The sequence below is a fragment of the Cydia pomonella genome, chromosome 16 (genome assembly GCF_033807575.1).
Source record: "Cydia pomonella isolate Wapato2018A chromosome 16, ilCydPomo1, whole genome shotgun sequence".
Lineage (NCBI taxonomy): Eukaryota > Metazoa > Arthropoda > Insecta > Lepidoptera > Tortricidae > Cydia > Cydia pomonella.
In genome coordinates, this window is record NC_084718.1 from 9,559,420 (window position 1) to 9,577,200 (window position 17,781).

Sequence of the window (17,781 nt, forward strand, 5' to 3'; positions counted from 1 at the left end):
CTCTAAAAATTTGATGCCCTGGACCTGTTAAGAGGATATGAGATTTTTTAATGAATAACTCCGTCGCGCTAACGGAGGCGGCTCCTTCAATTAGTGCAATAAGAACAATTAACTACAGCTTAGGCGATAAATCCTGCGTAAGGTTTCTGCTCGAGAATTGTCGTGGCGGGAAATCTCGAGAAATTCGTCCTTCGCCGAGGCGGGAAAAAAAAAACTCAATGCCTCGAGAGCTCGAGAAATAAATCTCTTGTTATAGTAAAAAGAACACACGCGTATAACACGTGATGTGTCTATACTGTGTTTCTTTAGGTAGTTAAATAAATGTGATCTATATAACAAACCAAATAATAAACTGCCTTGATCCGTCCCCTATCGATCTGGCTTCAACAGATTTTCATATTATGTAACTTTTGAACTACTTCCCTAAAATGTCTAAAGAATTTAAGGTTCGTTACTATGCTTCCTTTAGCCTTAGGAAAAGGTGAACAGTTTTGACGCGTCTTTTATTAAAAACGTAAAACTCTCTAAAAGGAGGTTTCGTACTGGAACTGTTTCCTCCTCCAAAATTTAATCATAACGAAGTTTTGAAATCTAAATAGTAATGGAATTTTCTTTGGCATCCTGTTTTGCTTTTTGGGCTAATTGATATCAGTTTTGAATACCATGCTTTTATTTGCGGCCTAATTAATTAAGCCATTTTTCCGATTTTGAAGTGCTCTAGCGCTAAATAAAACAAAAATATCAAAAGAAGGAATTCAGTCCGATACAGAAATATTGATAATACGAGTATTAATCCATGTTGGAAAAAATCATTGATCTAGGGTCAAAAGCTACAAAGGAAAGAGTCGAGTACGTTTGCATTATTACTCCCATACACTCTTAATAAAACCATGACCGCCACATAACCGTCCAAAAACAACCGAGAGGTTCGGCTTGCGGCTTGCAGGCCGCCTCCCCGGGTAAATATGACCCTGATGGATGAAAGACAAAATGTTATCTATTGGCCAACAGCTACCTTACACAAATTAGCCCGCAAACCAAAGAAAAAATATTTTCATTAACTTAATATCACAATCACAATAGTAAATTTGCATAACTAGGTACTTAATAAGCTATTGTATAATTTTTTTATTTGTTTAATATCCGGTCTTCGGAAAGGTTGGCGTAAGGTCATCAAACTTGACACGATTTTTGCGCACAAATTGGTCTCCTTGAGGTATCTACTTAGAGGTATCTTTATATTTACACAAGCATTAAGTCATAACCGGTATACCTATTTAATATACATATACAGGCGGATGCGGTCAGTATGAATCAAAGAGAATTTGAAATAGAGATGGATTGTTAAAGAAAATTTTGTAGCCACAGTAAATTCACTGCCATCTCTAAACTGCCGTGTCTAAACATGAACACATGATTAAAACTTTTAGAACGCCATTTGACTTTGATCCTTATTCTTTCATTGATATGTGTTAAATTTGTTAAATATCAAAAAGTGGCGCCATGTAATAGATCAAAGTCAAATGGTGTTCTAAAAGTTTAAATAATATGTCTTGATTAAAATAATTACAGGTTTCGTACTACAATAACTACTAAATGCATGGAAAATAAAATAAAATGCAAACTAGTGGCATTCTGAAATGTAGACGTCGCGTTAAGCTTAGAAAATATAAAAATGAAAAATATTTAGTTCGTTAAGTTGTTATCGCAGTGAACTCACAAAGGTCTTAAGCGCCGTAGACGCTATTGATACTTAAATCCTCTATGCGTTTTCTAAATACAGAATCGACATAAAAAATCATAGAATGGTCACAAAATTTCACGAGGATCGGTTAAGAATTGCGACCTGTCTGTAGAGGAGAACATCGGGACATAAGAAAGCAAATTGCCCGATTTAAAACGGAGACTTTCGCTAACATTTCGGTTAAAGAAATTTTACTCAACACAACATAAGCCCTATCTGGGGGCACGGTTGTGTCCCCGCCAAGACGAGCGAAGCGAAGCGCAAAGGGCGCTACCTATATATACCTTTTCTCGAAGCGCTTCGTCGTTTTTTTGACCTCTCATAACTTGAGTTTGGATCAAGTTGGGATTATAATTTAGTTAGTTATTAAAATTCTCAGGTTATAATGTCAATAGTGGACTTATTTAGCATAAAAAAATCATTTACATAGCTCTCATACTTTAGATTTTATTCATATCTAAATAACCCCGATTTCGTCACTGACTCACTCACTGATGATCATCAAAACCCTTAGGGTACTTCCTGAAGTCCTAGGAAGCTGAAATTTGGTATGTAGGATAGTCATCAATCATCATACACAAATAACAAAAGAAATGTAAAAACTTAAATTTTTTTGCCGTTAAGGGGGTGAAAAGGGGGTGTGGAATTTAGTATGGGGAATCAATAACCGCTAAACCGATTTAGTTGAAAGTTGGTATGTAGATAGTTTTTGTTATGAAGAAGGATATAGAATAGTTTTTTCAACCCCAAAATCACCCCGTAAGGGTGAAAAAGAGGAGGAAAAGGACATTAGGGGGAAAAGGGGGTTGAAGTTTGTATGGGGAATCAATAAAAGAGCAGTTTGTATAAAAGATGCCCCCAGATACGTATTTCAGGATTTTAAGTAGTAAATCAACCACAACCTTTTAAATTAGGGGATGAAAGATTGACATAAGCAATTTACAAAAAGAAGTGAAATCCCATCAAAAACATTTTCATGTAAAATGTTTCCAAGACGAAACCATAAGGCTCGCTGTCAAAAAGTTATCAGATCTCTTTTAGAGCGAGGTTTCGTCTTGGTAACATTTTACATAAAAATGTTTTTGGATGAGATTCAGCTTACTATGAGACTAGGCCGATTTTTTAAGATTGTCCTCTCATATTTATTTATGACGATCTCACCAAGGTTTAGTGTCCGTTTTGCGTTTAATTTAATTTTTAAATACATTCAGGTTGTTTATTTAGTCACCTGCAATAATTTACGGGTTGAATATATAGGTCATACTGAGACACTTTTACTTTTACTATGTGACCAACCCCGAAATCGCGAAAAAAAATTACCTCTCCCATAAAAAATGTCAAGGTCAGACAGCCAAAATGTATGAAACAGTCAATGTTTTTCGCGATTTCGCGTTTGGTTCCATAGTAAAAATTGCTCAGTATGACCTATTCACACCGTAAATTATTGCAGGTGACTAAATAAACATCCTGTATAATTATGTAAAGTACTTACTTACACATATGCAAATCAATTATTGAGACTAATATTTTCTTTTTAATTATTATAATTAGTAATTATAATTAATTTCATTTGTTACAGAAATTTTACAAAACTTGCAAAACATCGCTGACTTGGCTTTCAAGCATAAGGGTACAGTCAAAATTTGGTTGGGACCCAAATTGTATGTCGGTAAGATTTTTTTTTAACTTAACTTTACTTGTATTATTATCGTATCGAAATTTTTCGTTTACTTTTCTGGAACGTTAATTTTACATGTCTATTTGTCTTTACTGGTAACTTATTTTTGTTACAGCTCTTGCGAATCCCGACGACGTTCAAGTAGTTTTGGACAACTGCTTAGACAAGGACGTAGTGTACCGCTTCCTAAGACCATGGCTGGGATATGGTCTATTCGTTGCACCTTGTAAGTACTAATTAGGTAATCTCTGTAGTTATTTAGATAAACGCGGCTCTGCACCCTTTTCGTTTTCCTATACTAATTTTAAGACTAAGAATACAACAACGTATCTCCGATCGTCATCGTCAACGTATCACCTCAAGAAATATCGGAAACTGATTAAAAGTTTAATCGTGTACCCGATTGTTAATCGTAGCTAATGCCAATGACCATGGTAGCATGATAATCATCGTTATAAATTATTCAGAAAATATAGAAATCAAAAATAAACCTACATCGTATTATATTGTCACACCATGTTAGCACAAACATAGTATTTATTGATACTATTGTATATACTAATAGGGTTGTTTCCATCTACAAATCTTAGGGCAGAATTGTATCCCAATAAATTCTTTTGGATTATAAGAACATGTTAAACTACTTTTAGGGAACCTGTAGGTAATAACCATATTTTTGTAAATATTGAATTTAAAATATCTTTTGGCACACGTCACGTGACCAAACTCGAAACGTCTTTGAAGATTCTGATGACGTCACAACTCTCGGATTGACACTGTTGACAGTTAGGCGATAAACAACAAATGACAAATGTCAGTTGTCAGTTCGTATCTTCTACGTATGTATGTAGTCATGTGTCAAACCGTAAACTGTGACGTCACACAATTTTCAAAGAGCGTTTTGGGCGCGAAAGCATCTGTCAAAATATATTTTGTTAATTTAACATATTTAAAGCCGTTTTTAGTATAAAAGTTGAATTTTAGGGCAACTTTTAGTTAATGTAGAATGTAATACAAGCGTTTCAAAAAATTGGAAACAACCCTATTATAGCGCATTATTGAAACATATAGTGTAAAAATATTTTTTGGAAAGTGCGAAAATTAACGATATCAATTAGATAGGTAATACTGGACTTATGTTTAGCACCTACGACTTACGGATATAATTATGCTTGTTGCATAATTGTATATGTAAATACAATACAATATAAATACTCTTTATGCACACCTCAATACAGAAACCAATACAATGAATACAACAACTCAGAAGATATTAACATCAGGCGTTCTTGTCGCTAAAAAGTGATCTGATGATGATGGTATCCTGATATATGGACAGGGCTCCCAGAAGGGATTTCCATTTTTCACGGTCCAGTGTGGCCTCCTCCAGCTCCACCCAGCCGAGGCCAACTAATGCAGCCTCCTTTTCCACTGTGCGTCTCCAGGTGGTATGTGGGAGAGCTTGCCCCCTTTTTCCCGGAATTTTACAAGTCAGCCTTTGCTTGGATAGGTGGTTGTTTGGCCTTCGTAAAACATGTCCTATCCAGCGCCATTTCCGCAGAAGTATCTCCTTAGCTATAGGGTTATGACCGATCAATTCCCATAATTTATTTAGTATTAGAGATGGTTCGTGGCCAGTAGACCCCTACGGTTCGCCGCAAACACTTGTTTGCCGCTACTTGACGCTCTTTGTAACATCTAATATGTCGACTACGAAAATAAGCAGCATTTTGGTTACGCGTATGTCAAGGGGATTGGCGGTCTAGTATTATTAGTCTATGCCAATGCCAAAGAAGACCCGGTTCTTACGCTTGCCTAATTTTAAAATCTGATACTTTTATAAGAGGGAATGGGTTCAAATTTTGCGTCCATATTTGCTAGTACCATAAGAGACAACTGGAAATTCATTTTAAACGTATGAAAATTAAAATAACATTGGGCCTTCTTTGGTACCTTACTTATATATGTATCACTGCGGGCTAAGCACGGTCACATTTTTATCGCCTGTCACCATGCCTGTCACGTTCAAAGAAGTATGTAAGTGCGAAAGTGACAGGCATAGTAACAGGTGAAAAAATGCAACCATGCTGCCACCTCTGATATAGTACAATGGGTTTTACATTTATATTTAGTATGCATGCCATCATTGACATAACTACTGCGGGACGCGTAGGATGGTTGACTCTATAAGTCTACATTCGAGTTTGACTGGCTACGAGCTACGATTCAATCAAAGTAGTTCATAATTCTCGATAACAAGATTGCACCTTTAACATTACCGTTTAATTAATTACCGAATTATGGGTAAATACTTGTACGGATAAGTAGGGCTAATATGGTCGGCTCTTTATCATTTGTCACCAAGCCTGTCACGTTCTAACAAGTATGTAAGTGCGAAAGTGACGCATGGCATGACAGGTGATAAAAATAAATTGTTAGCCGGATTTCGTCGGCAACTTAACTGACAGCGGAAGGTTTCCAATATAAATATATTATATATATACACGCGTATACAAAGTAATATATCAGTTTAAATGCTCTAAACCTGTCTGTTGTGTTGCACGATGAATCTATCTTTACCACTCAGTATCAACTCCTATAATGTTTCCATAATATCACTTGAAAAACGTGTCGGCATTGTTTGTCTTCTCCGTAGTCCATTTATTGTATCTTTTGATTTAATTACTGTTTGTTGCCATAATAAAATACATAATTACCTATATAACAATAAAGATTATTAATCCCAACCACATTTTTTCAGTGGAACTTTGGAAATCTCACAGGAAGGTGATGAGATCAGTGTTCAACAACAAAGTTGTGGAAGATTACCTGGCAGTGTTTGCGGCTCAGGCGGATGTTTTGGTCGAAAAACTAGATGTGATGGTCGGGAAGGGAGATTTTGATGTTCTGAAATTTATAACCGCCTGCACACTCGACATCGTGTTTGGTAAGAAATAATAAAATATAATTTGTTGCGCAACAGCGCTAGTACAGTTAAAATCTTTAATGCGTTCAGAATTGTGTCAAAAGATCAAAGCCGAAATCCAAAACCCTTTAACAAATCGGGTTTGGGCCATGTTGGCGTAGACGCTTATACTACTACTACGTCACATTGTATAGGATTAAAGCAACATTCCTGAAAAATATTATGATTATTTTTTTTTGGATAGACGACAACATTTTTATATAAATACATTTACTACATGTATGTAGTATGTACAGCGATAACCGGAAGCAATGGCCTAAACTCTGTCGTATAATCCGCAGAGACCAAATTATGAGTCTAAATCGCAAAATAAATACGGGTTTTGTTTCAGAAACTGCAATGGGCGAGCGCATGGACGTTCAAGAGAAGCCCGATACCCCATACCTGCGCGCGCGCCAAACGGTCATGACGATCCTCAACATGCGCTTCTTCAAGGTGTGGCTGCAGCCAGATTTCCTGTTCAACCTCACCTCCTACGCGAAGGAGCACGACGAAAGCATCAAGCTCACGCACAAGTTTACTGATGAGGTATGGTGGTTCTTTCTCAGCGTTCATAAAATCTTTAGGGAGCCTTACACCTTTCTCTTTGCACACTCTATCTTGCTATGGGTACTAGCTATACTTAATTATGTAGATATGTTAGCAGTAGGTAGGTTAGTATCGAATAATGGCATAGTCAGTCACAGATAGTTTTACAATGACATGGTTCATTCGTAGCCAACGGTTCGGCATTTAACCAGTTTTAAAGATTATAGAGTCATTATTCATGAACAAACCGGTTACTAAAATTAAGGCGTTGTTCGTATTAAAAAAAGCCAGATTTTAACAGTAAATCGTACTAAATTGGATATAGGCAGCACTTCATCGTAACTTTTTTGTGAAATAAAGGAATCCCTACTAATATCATCCATCTGCTACCTCTTCACACTAAAACCGATGAACCAAATTAGATGAAATTAGTATGAAGATAGCTTGAGGCCCGAGAACAGACTAGGATAGTTTTTATCAATATCATCATCATCATCATCCTACCCAAACAAAATTGAGAGCATTTGTTAATCTCAACTTTAATTGTTCTATGGCACGTACATTGTTTTTTGTTTCTCACGATGTATAAAGACGTTATTGTGTCCAAAAAATGATCATTTTCACGTTTACGATCGACCAGATTACGATCTCTTTCCAAATAATACTTTAATACAGAAGTTAATTATTATGATCATACGGAAAAACTAATAAATAAAAAAACTGACAATAATCTAAATTAAAAGTCGTTTATTATTGTAGTTATTCTAAAAACCTTAGTTTGTCAATCGCATCAGTTTTTTCATTTGAAGTTTGCAGTTTTTGTTTTCGGTACACCCCTTATGCGATAATCTTCCTTATTTTATGCCACATAAACCCCGATCTCAGGTTATCAGGTTGAAATACCAAACTCGAATTACGAGTATTACTTTGGAGTCCATTGCCATTAACAGACTCATAAGAACCACACACTGAATTAAATTTTAAAAACATCATAATTTATACCGGAATGTCGGTCTCACTTTGCCACTTTTGTTTTAATTTTAGGTTACTAAGTAGACGAGAAGTCACTATGACTATCCTTAATGGCAACCTGATCTGTCTCATGATTATTAATTTATTAGTCACCATTTGTTTTATCGTTACAGGTTGTTAAAAAGAAACGCATGGAGTACGAGAAGAACAAACACAACAATAACACAGGTATGTACTCAAACGATCAATGTCAAGTACATACTCCTAGATTGTGTGTAAGTATTTTACTTCCTGAAAATTTTAAATGAGACTTAGTATTAAATGCTCCTAAGATGTTTGTTCTCACATTGTCTATTTGCTAGTAAATTATTCTCGACCCCGAAGCACGACCTGACCATATATTGTCAACGGTTTCGGAGTGCATCGCTTCAGACTAACCAATATAGATGTGACCCCGACATCCGCAACAACAACACGTATGAAATTGTTTTTACACTGGCTGCCTTTGGCAATGCGCTCGGTAATCAATAAAATAATAGAGCTGTTAAAGTTCTTCAACAAAGTCGAAGTGTTTCGTAAACAATGATCGATAACCATAACTTTATATGACAACAGATTTAATAGGAAAACGTAGTTGCCATAAGTGGCCATCTCCGTGGCAATTGCCTCTCTGAATGTAAAACTAAGTTACGTAAACTGCGGATCTCATAGTATTATGTATTGACAAATATCCAACAGTATTTACCAGCCATAGACGTCAATGATGAATAATTATTGATCCAACGCACCTATAAAATCGCGAGGCCATATTTGTTTTGTTCCGCACGTTTTATGTCCTTTGCCGGTGTTTTAAACTTGACATTTAAAGCGCGTGCACTAAAACTTAACCTTACACTTTTAGAAGTTGTAGGTCAATAGCCAACTTTGTAGCAGGAATGCACAAACGGTAAAATCACGAAGTCCTTAAAGACCTTATATTTACCTACCATTTCATCCTGGGCAAGTGGACACAGATTATTTAGTTCTAACAAACACAGGATCTGTTTCATTTGAACTGATAACTAGTAATCCTTATTATAGGTGTAGGTTTATGTAGTATGCGTGAAATGGAATGGCTCTCTGCGGTGTGTCGTGTCTGTGTATTGTTGAGTTCCAATAAAATAAATCTACAAAATTAAGTAGTTTTAATCCAAGATATAATATTGGCGACGAGGACATTCGGACAGCACGGCGAAGCAAATAAATTAACCACAAGAACAAAAGCGATCAGAAGTAAGAAATTATTTACTTAAATATATGTGATGGTAATGGCGGCTGCAAACTCACTGTGAGGTTATCTACAAAATACAAGGTACCTTAATAAGTCGTTATTACTCACATTCAGGGACCGGCCAAACGTGAAATGAAACGTAATGACAGATGTCAAGGCGGGTGATAAAGAAAATAAATTGATAGAAGACGCGGATGTCTTAATATCGTTGGTAAAACAAGGAAAAAGAAGTTATATTTACCGGTGTGGAAAAGACATTTTAATAAAAATAGTAAATGAAGAAGGTTTACAGTGCCCGCAAAATCCAACTGTCGACGCGTTACGGAAGTTGTTAAGTGATTACTACCAAAATAAAGGGCAAAGCCAACCAAAAATTTTAAAACACAATATCATGACAAACTACGAAATAAAACCATTTAACGGAGACAACTGGGAGGTCTTCGAGCAACAGTTAGAATCTTTAATACTCTTAAATGATGTACCAGAAGATAAACAAGTGGCATTGCTTATTACTAAACTAACCCCAAATGTATTTGAAACATTACAAATTCTGTGTAAGACAAAAAAACCAATAACATTAACTTACAAGGAGTTATGCGACAAACTACGAGATAAATATACACTAACTAAGACACCATTGTTAGACAGAGCCGAGTTTAGACGACGCAACCAACTACCTACTGAGACAATAGAAGAGTATGTGTTAAATCTCCGAAAATTATCTCGCAAATGCCATTTCAAAGACGAAGAAGACCAGATTAAAGAAAAACTTGTTGATGGAGTGTTCTCTAAACTAATTAAATTTGAACTGATGAAACAAAGTGCACAGGCAAAATTAGAAGATCTTATAAACCTAGCAAAAACAGTGGAGTCTGCATATAAGCAAGCTGCTTTGACTGAGGAGAGCCAATTATTAACCACTATTGTAACAGAATTTGGGACATATAAATACAAATACTTACCCTATGGAGTTAATACTGGCCCTGGGTCATTTCAAAGACTAATGTGTAAAAAACTAATAGGTATACCAAACACAATTGTGTTTATTGATAACATCTACGTGGCAGGGAAAAGTTTGCAAGAAACTTATGAAACCCTTGTCAAAGTGCTTAATAGACTACAAGAATGCAATTTCAAATTAAAGCCCGAAAAATGTAAGCTTTTCACAAGCCACATAGATGTGTTTGGTTTTCGCATAAATAAAGAGGGAATGAGCCTAATAAAATCAAATATTGAGCCATTGTTAAATGTTCCAGCACCAACCAATCTAACAATGTTAAAATCATTTTTAGGTAAAGTTAATTATTACTCTAGGTTCCTTAAAGACATGGCTAAGATTCTTAGTCCATTATATGAATGTACCAAAATAAATAAATTCAACTGGACAGCGGATTGTCAAAAGTCTTTTGACACAATAAAAAATAAATTAGCCTCTGCAAACAATTTAAGACATTTCAACCCAGATCTCCCGATAATAGTAACTTGTGATGCTTCAAATTATGGACTAGCTGCCGTCTTATCGAACCGGGACCAAAATGGTACAGTTAGGCCCATAGCATATGCGAGCAAGAAATTAAACACAACTGAACAAAAATATGCTGCCATAGACAGGGAGGCCATGGGAATAGTGTTTGCGGTCACCAAGTTTTACAACTATATTTATGGCCGACAATTTGAATTGGAGACAGACAGTTCGGCTCTAGTCAGGATTTTTGGACCAACTAAAGGTATACCAAAAATGGCTGCAAAGCGGCTACAACACTATGCTATATTTCTCTCAGCGTTCAACTATAAAATTAAACATATAAAAACTAACAATAATCCAGCAGATTATTTGTCCAGAAATCCTGACAATAAAGAATGTCCCAGCTACAGTAGGATTAATTAATAATCCTTTGCCATGTATGTAGACCTAAGTAAAACTAGATTAGTTTTAGGATTAGTCCGGGAGAGTGTAGTATGCGTGAAATGGAATGGCTCTCTGCGGTGTGTCGTGTCTGTGTATTGTTGAGTTCCAATAAAATAAATCTACAAAATTAAGTAGTTTTAATCCAAGATATAATAGTTTATTACTGCTTTTGTGAAGGCTTATTTATTTACGAAATCAAGAGGTTTTGTTTTCGACGTCCAAAAAGTTAACAGTTTACTCTTACCGCTGAGTGATTTTAAGAAAACTGCGAACATATAGTTGCAGATTTCAATGAAATGGTAGATGACAACGAAGATATTCAAAAGTTTTTCTTTTAACTTTAAAGTTTAGTGATTGCCGCTTAGCATAAACGTTTTCGTACGGTCGGTGCCCCAACTTAAGTAACCAAGTAGTCATACTAGTTGTATAGAAAAGTGGATACTTATATTAGGGAACCGACTGTACTCATGTATTAAGATGTGCAAACAGCATTATAATTAATTATAATAGGTCAATAGATTTAGTTGTATTTGCGTTTTAATGAAATGTGACCGGAACAATTTTCACGTGATATTACATATTACAGATAGCAAAATGAAAGCTGTGCTAGATCTCCTGTTCGGAAGAGAGATCGAGTTCACGGATGAGCAGCTTCGTGAACACATCGATTCAATTACGATCGCTGGCAATGATACCACTGCGCTGACCATCGCTTACACGCTGATGCTGCTGGGCATGAATAAGGATGCGCAAGAAAAAGTCATTGAAGAGTAAGTTATAATTATGTACATAAATAATATAGAAGAGTGAACAAGATAGGTAACCATGAATGAGAATATTATAGAGGTGAAGTTATACAAGAGTCGATTGCAGATAGATTTCCTTTTTGTAAGAGAGATATCAAGTTCATAAGATCTCATTTGATAAATAAATACCCACAGTCTTTAGGTGAACCTTTACTAAATCAGCGAGTAGACTCAAGGACATTCAGACAACTATTCGCTTCTAAGTCAGCAAGCATTAGGACATTTGAAGTATAAAGATATGATAATTGGGGTATAGTTTGGCAAAACATCGGTTTATGTGTGATTTATTTTCAGGCAAAGATTAATTTTCGGTGATTCCAAACGCGGTGCTACCAAAGAAGATATTCCACAAATGATGTATCTAGAAAGAGTGATAAAAGAAAGCATGCGTCTGTACACAGTCGTACCGATTATCGCTCGCAACGTTGACAAAGACGTTTATCTTCGTAAGTATATATATGATATATATGGTAATTTTATATAGCTCCTTCCAATATTCTAAGCCTGAATTAAGTCAGAGAGAGAATAAATTGATTTCTTGTTCTAGCGGGGAGCGGCATCACGCTGCCAGCAGGCACAGGAACGGTGGTAGGGTCATTCGCGATGCACCGGTCCCCGGCAGTGTGGGGCCCGGACGCGGACAAGTTCGACCCGGACCGGTTTCTGCCGGAGCGCTCAGTTGACCGTCATCGAGCGGCCTTTGTGCCTTTCAGCTTCGGGCCTAGAAATTGTATAGGTAAGTTCGACGAAAGAGCCTTAGTAACTAGCGGAGCAGGTTCGCGTTTTATCGGTTTACATAGCGGTGTGCGGTCCTGACGCGGCCAAATATGATCCGGACCGGTTTATGTCTAATAGGCAACGTCCGGGGAATTGACAACATTTAATATTTTTAAGTGCTACTTTTTATTGTCTACGTCGAAAGAACGCACTAATTTAAGGTACCCGTATTTTTTTTTTTGCGTAAGTCCTATATTTTGGTCATAAAATCTATTTATATTGTTACTTGAAACAAAAGGGCGTATGTAACAAACGTCATTTGTGAGAATCGTGACGTCACGGATCTGTTTCATACACTGGAAAAAACGTTGAATTAATTTACGTTTGAGCATAGACAACAGTGCGAGTGACATAACCTCAAACGTTAAAAATAAAATCACAAATTAACAAGTGTCACAAACGTCAAAACGAAAAGCGCGGGAAACGTGAAACGCGGCGGTCCAGTTTTAGGTTTCTTGTAAATTTAATTTCCATTTTAATATTATAGATCAGGGAATCAGTAATTTGTATATAATTTTTCACATAGTTTGTATATATTGTTGTATTTGTATATATAATTAGTGTAATTTCGTCGTAGTTGGTAAGTTTTTTCGTATATATGTAATGGGGGATGACGATCCTCCCGACCCTGGAGGTGATAACCTCCAGGTCGGAAGTAATGTTATTATCGATTCAGCAATGGACACGGACTCTTCTGTGGGGAGCAGAAGTGAATTGAAAAGAAATAAGAGTCACAAAAGATGCAAAACATGTAATAAAAAAAGAAGGAAAAATAATGGCGGGGACTATTCGTGCGATTGTCAGAACATCATACAAGAAACCCAAGCTCCTTCAAACTCTAACATTCAGGTTACCAAAAACTCTTCGGATAACTTAAATACAAAAAATGACTCTTCTAATACCAAGGTTGGCAGGAATTTATTTTCATCTTCCGATGTTGCTCCCTTCACGGTGCACGTACAAATGAAACAAACAGATGCAAAATCATCTCTGCACCCGGTGTCCTTTGGGAAATTTTTACTAAAAAAAGGCTTCAGAAACATTATAAATGGAAGTGTTAAGCGCATTGGTAGGACACGTATAGCGATGTCGTTTTCAAATTACGTTGACGCAAACTTATTTGTTACTGATACGTGTCTTGAATCAGAAAATCTTACCGCATACATTCCGTCGTTTTCTGTGACCCGTATGGGCTTGGTTCGAGGTATTCCAGCACAGTGGTCGGAGGAGGAAATAGTTTCCAACATTTCCGTGCCCATGGGGTGTGGAAAAGTATTAAAAGTACGACGTTTGAACCACAGAGTTGTGGTTAACGGTTCTGTTACCTGGCAACCCTCAGAGACAGTTGTATTGACATTTGACGGTCAAGTATTACCGAAACGAGTCTTTTCATGCTACAACTCTCTTGCCGTTGAATTGTACATTTTTCCTACCATTCAATGCTTTTTATGCTGTAAATTTGGACATACCAAAAATAACTGTCGTTCGAAGCCTAAATGTTTCAAGTGCGGGGAAATGCATCCTGGAAATACCTGTGCAGTGGAGGAGGAGGATGCCATTTGCTGTTTATGCAATGGCTTTCACTTTGCCACAAACAGGTCATGCCCAGAACATGTAAGGCAAAAAGAAATTAAAGTCAGTATGGCAAATAACTGCATCTCCTATGGAGAAGCCGTTAAACTGCACCCAGCTATATCGAAATCGTTTGCTGATATGGTTAAGTCACAACCACATATACAATCAAATTTACCACATAATAGTGCTCAAAATTCAGTTACAAACCCTAGTTCGAATATGCGCCCTCCTAGCCATAGCAGCAGAAAAACTATTTTGTTGAAACCTCGTCCTTCTGTTAAAAAGACTACCCATGGCTATGATGTGGCTGCACATCGGGCCATAATAAGTGAATACTCCATCCCTTCTCCTGCAAACGGTTGTGCTCTACGTCAGGAAACAGAAAAGGAAGAACGACTAGTAATCGCTGAGTCTATTGAGGCCTTAAGAACTCTTTTGTCCAAGCCAAACCTTACTTTACCGTCCCACGTTGCCCCTATGATTGACTCTCTTACATTTGCAATTAAAAACAATGGACAATATAATACAATGGAATTGCAGAAGCATAATCAATAAAAAACATGATTTCATTCATTTACTAAATAAATTTAAACCTTGTGTTTTTGCCCTATCTGAGACATGGCTCAAGCCTGGAGCTCTTCTAAGAGCTACTGGCTATTCATGCCTCAGAGAGGACCGTCCTGACGGGTGGGGTGGAGTAGCTTTACTCGTCAGGAATTCTGAATCATTTTCATCTCTTCATCTCCCATCTCATAGTGATGATTTTTCAATTATTGCTGCCATTGTAAATAACATCTGCATCCTCTCTGTATATATTCCTCATCAATCATCTTCTATTTTTAATGAATTAGAACAAATAATTTCCTCTCTACCTAGGCCCTTGTTGATTCTAGGAGATTTCAATTCACACCATCAGTTTTGGGGCAGTTCAGTATCCAATTATAATGGACATCGTGTTTTAAAAATCTTAGATGATCACAATCTTTGTGTCCTGAATACTGGCTCTCCAACTCGCCGTACAGCGCCTACAGAATCACCCAGCGCTGTTGATCTATCCATTTGCTCTGCTGAACTGGCATCTTCTTTCACCTGGCAAACTCTAGATTCTACATTTGGTAGTGATCATTTTCCAATTATAGTCTCATTTCCTTCATCTACACGACCATCTCCGAAACCTAGCCCTAGGCTTAAATACAATCTATGTAATGCTGACTGGAAAAACTTTAAATGCTGTGTAGAGAAGAAATTATTGTTTTTGCCTAGTTTAGATGATACTGACGTAGTTGGTTGCTCGGTTGCTTTGGCCCGGGTGATCACAGAAGCAGCTGATGATGTATTTCCTGTAAAAAATACTGTAATTAATAAAATCCCCTCTCCTCCTTGGTGGGATCAGGATTGTTCCCAAGCCATTAAACAACGAAAGGAGGCTGAAAAACTTTATCGTCATTTTATGACTACTGAAAACTTTGAGTCTTACATGCAGGTCGCACGTGATACTAAAAAATTGTTACGTAGGAAGAAATATGAAGGTTGGAGACGATTCTGTGCGTCTCTCAATCCTAATGTAAAACCTTCCATAGTTTGGAACAACATCAAAAGGTTCAGACATGCATTCAATGAACCCTCAAGGCGTACACTGCCTCCTAATCTTGCACAACAATTTATAGACAGACTAGCACCTTCATCTGTTCCTGAAGAGTTTGTGTTCCAACCTGCAACCTTCTTATATGATCCTTCCTTAGACTCCACTTTTAATTGCCCTTTTAAAATGGAGGAACTAAAAGGTGTTTTAAGCAATTTAAAAGATAGTGCTCCTGGTGAAGATGGTGTGCCTTACTCATTTTTAGTAAATGCCAGTGATGGCATACTTACTTATTATCTGAGCATAATAAATTCGGTTATCCAGTCCGGTATAGTCCCAGATTCATGGAGATCCCAGATAGTTATTCCTATTTTAAAACCCAATAAACCAGCATCAGATGTTTCTTCCTATCGCCCTATTGCCCTTTCCTCAGTATTTGCAAAAGTAGCTGAACACTTAATTAAAAACAGGCTAGAATTTTTTGTTGAAAAGAACCATTTATTATCTCATAGTCAGTTTGGATTCCGAAAAGGTAGATCTACTTATGATAGTTTGTCAATATTAATTGCAGATATACGACTGGCATTTTCTAAAAATGAGTCAGTAGTAGCTGCTTTTCTGGATATAAGTGCTGCTTATGATAATGTATTAGTTTCAGTGTTACAGGAAAAGCTTTTCAAGTTAGGCATTCCACAAATGTTAAGTCATTTTGTAATAAACCTTTTATCTGAACGGTCCATCAGTCTTATAAATGACAACAATAGAATTTCTCGTTTAGTGTGGAGAGGACTACCACAAGGGTCTGTATTAAGTCCATTATTATACAATATCTATACATCTGATTTAGAGTCATCTCTAAATGGTACTGTTAGGGTCTTACAGTATGCCGATGATTTATTACTTTATTCATCAAATCTTTCTCCTGAACAGGCTAGTAGATCAGTCACTTGTTCCTTATGTTTCTTGAGGTCATGGTTAGATTCTAATGGTTTAGAACTTTCTGTTCCTAAAAGTGTTGTAGTTTTATTTACTAGAAAACTATTTCCTCCTCCAATCAAAGTGCAATTTGATAACTACTCCATTTCAGTAAAAGATAAAACTAAATTCCTTGGTGTAATTTTAGATAGTAAATTAACAGGTCTCCCACATTGTGAGTACATAGTTTCTAAATGTGAAAAAAATATTAATATCCTTAGGTGTGTTTCTGGAGTTTGGTGGGGTTCCCATCCTTTTTGTATGAAACTAATGTACAATGCCTTAATAAGAAGCATTTTAGATTATGGGACATTTTTGTTAGAGCCTGGATATGTCGTTGGCTTCCAAAAACTAGATCATATTCAATCTAAAGCCTTGAGAATAATTTGTGGTGCCATGAAATCAAGCCCTATCAATGCTATGCAAGTTGAGTGTTGTGAGCCTCCGCTCCATTTACGACGCCAATATCTTTGTGATAGATTTATTTTCCGTTGCTCCCAATTCTCTAATCACCAACTCTGGATTATCTTGTCTAACCTTCTACTTCAAATAAGTACATCCAACTATTGGAAACACAAGAGCCCTCCTTGCTTAATCAAAAGTTTTCAAAAACTTAAATCTATTTCAGCTCCCACTGTTAGCTCTTCATCACTTCCCATTTTTCAGCATGAATATGAGTCTCTTATACTAGTTCCACCAGTTCTCCTGGATATAGGTATATCAAAGAATGATATAGATCAAAATCAACAATTTCTGAGTTTTATTGATACTGATTGTCAGGGTGCTAACCATATGTATACAGATGCTTCTAAGATGTCCACCAATGGTTGTGTCGGTATTGGTGTGCTTCACATTCAATCTAATATTTACCAAAAGATAAAATTGCCTCCAGAATCCTCTGTGTATAGTGGTGAGTGCTTTGGAATCCTTAAAGCATTAGAGTTTATCATCATAATGCATCTTAAAAAAACAGTCATTT

The 17,781-nt window shown here is 36.6% G+C and overlaps 1 protein-coding gene and 1 long non-coding RNA gene across 3 annotated transcripts in view; one reads left to right on the plus strand and one right to left on the minus strand.

Moving 5' to 3' along the window:
• Positions 1 to 17,781, plus strand: part of LOC133526111 (cytochrome P450 4c3-like) — a 29,336-nt gene that overhangs the window by 8,587 nt on the left and 2,968 nt on the right. For both annotated transcript variants that reach the window (XM_061862586.1, XM_061862587.1), the window contains exons 3-10: positions 3,324 to 3,413; positions 3,538 to 3,648; positions 6,184 to 6,369; positions 6,740 to 6,936; positions 8,082 to 8,136; positions 11,674 to 11,857; positions 12,188 to 12,339; positions 12,441 to 12,629. In XM_061862586.1, the coding sequence (XP_061718570.1) occupies positions 3,324 to 3,413; positions 3,538 to 3,648; positions 6,184 to 6,369; positions 6,740 to 6,936; positions 8,082 to 8,136; positions 11,674 to 11,857; positions 12,188 to 12,339; positions 12,441 to 12,629 (1,164 nt within the window). The remainder of the gene's footprint in view (positions 1 to 3,323; positions 3,414 to 3,537; positions 3,649 to 6,183; positions 6,370 to 6,739; positions 6,937 to 8,081; positions 8,137 to 11,673; positions 11,858 to 12,187; positions 12,340 to 12,440; positions 12,630 to 17,781) is intronic.
• LOC133526129 (uncharacterized) lies at positions 13,402 to 17,585 on the minus strand. Its single transcript, XR_009800692.1, has 2 exons — positions 16,118 to 17,585; positions 13,402 to 15,585 (listed from the first exon to the last, which is right to left on the minus strand). It is a non-coding gene; the product is annotated as an uncharacterized LOC133526129 (long non-coding RNA).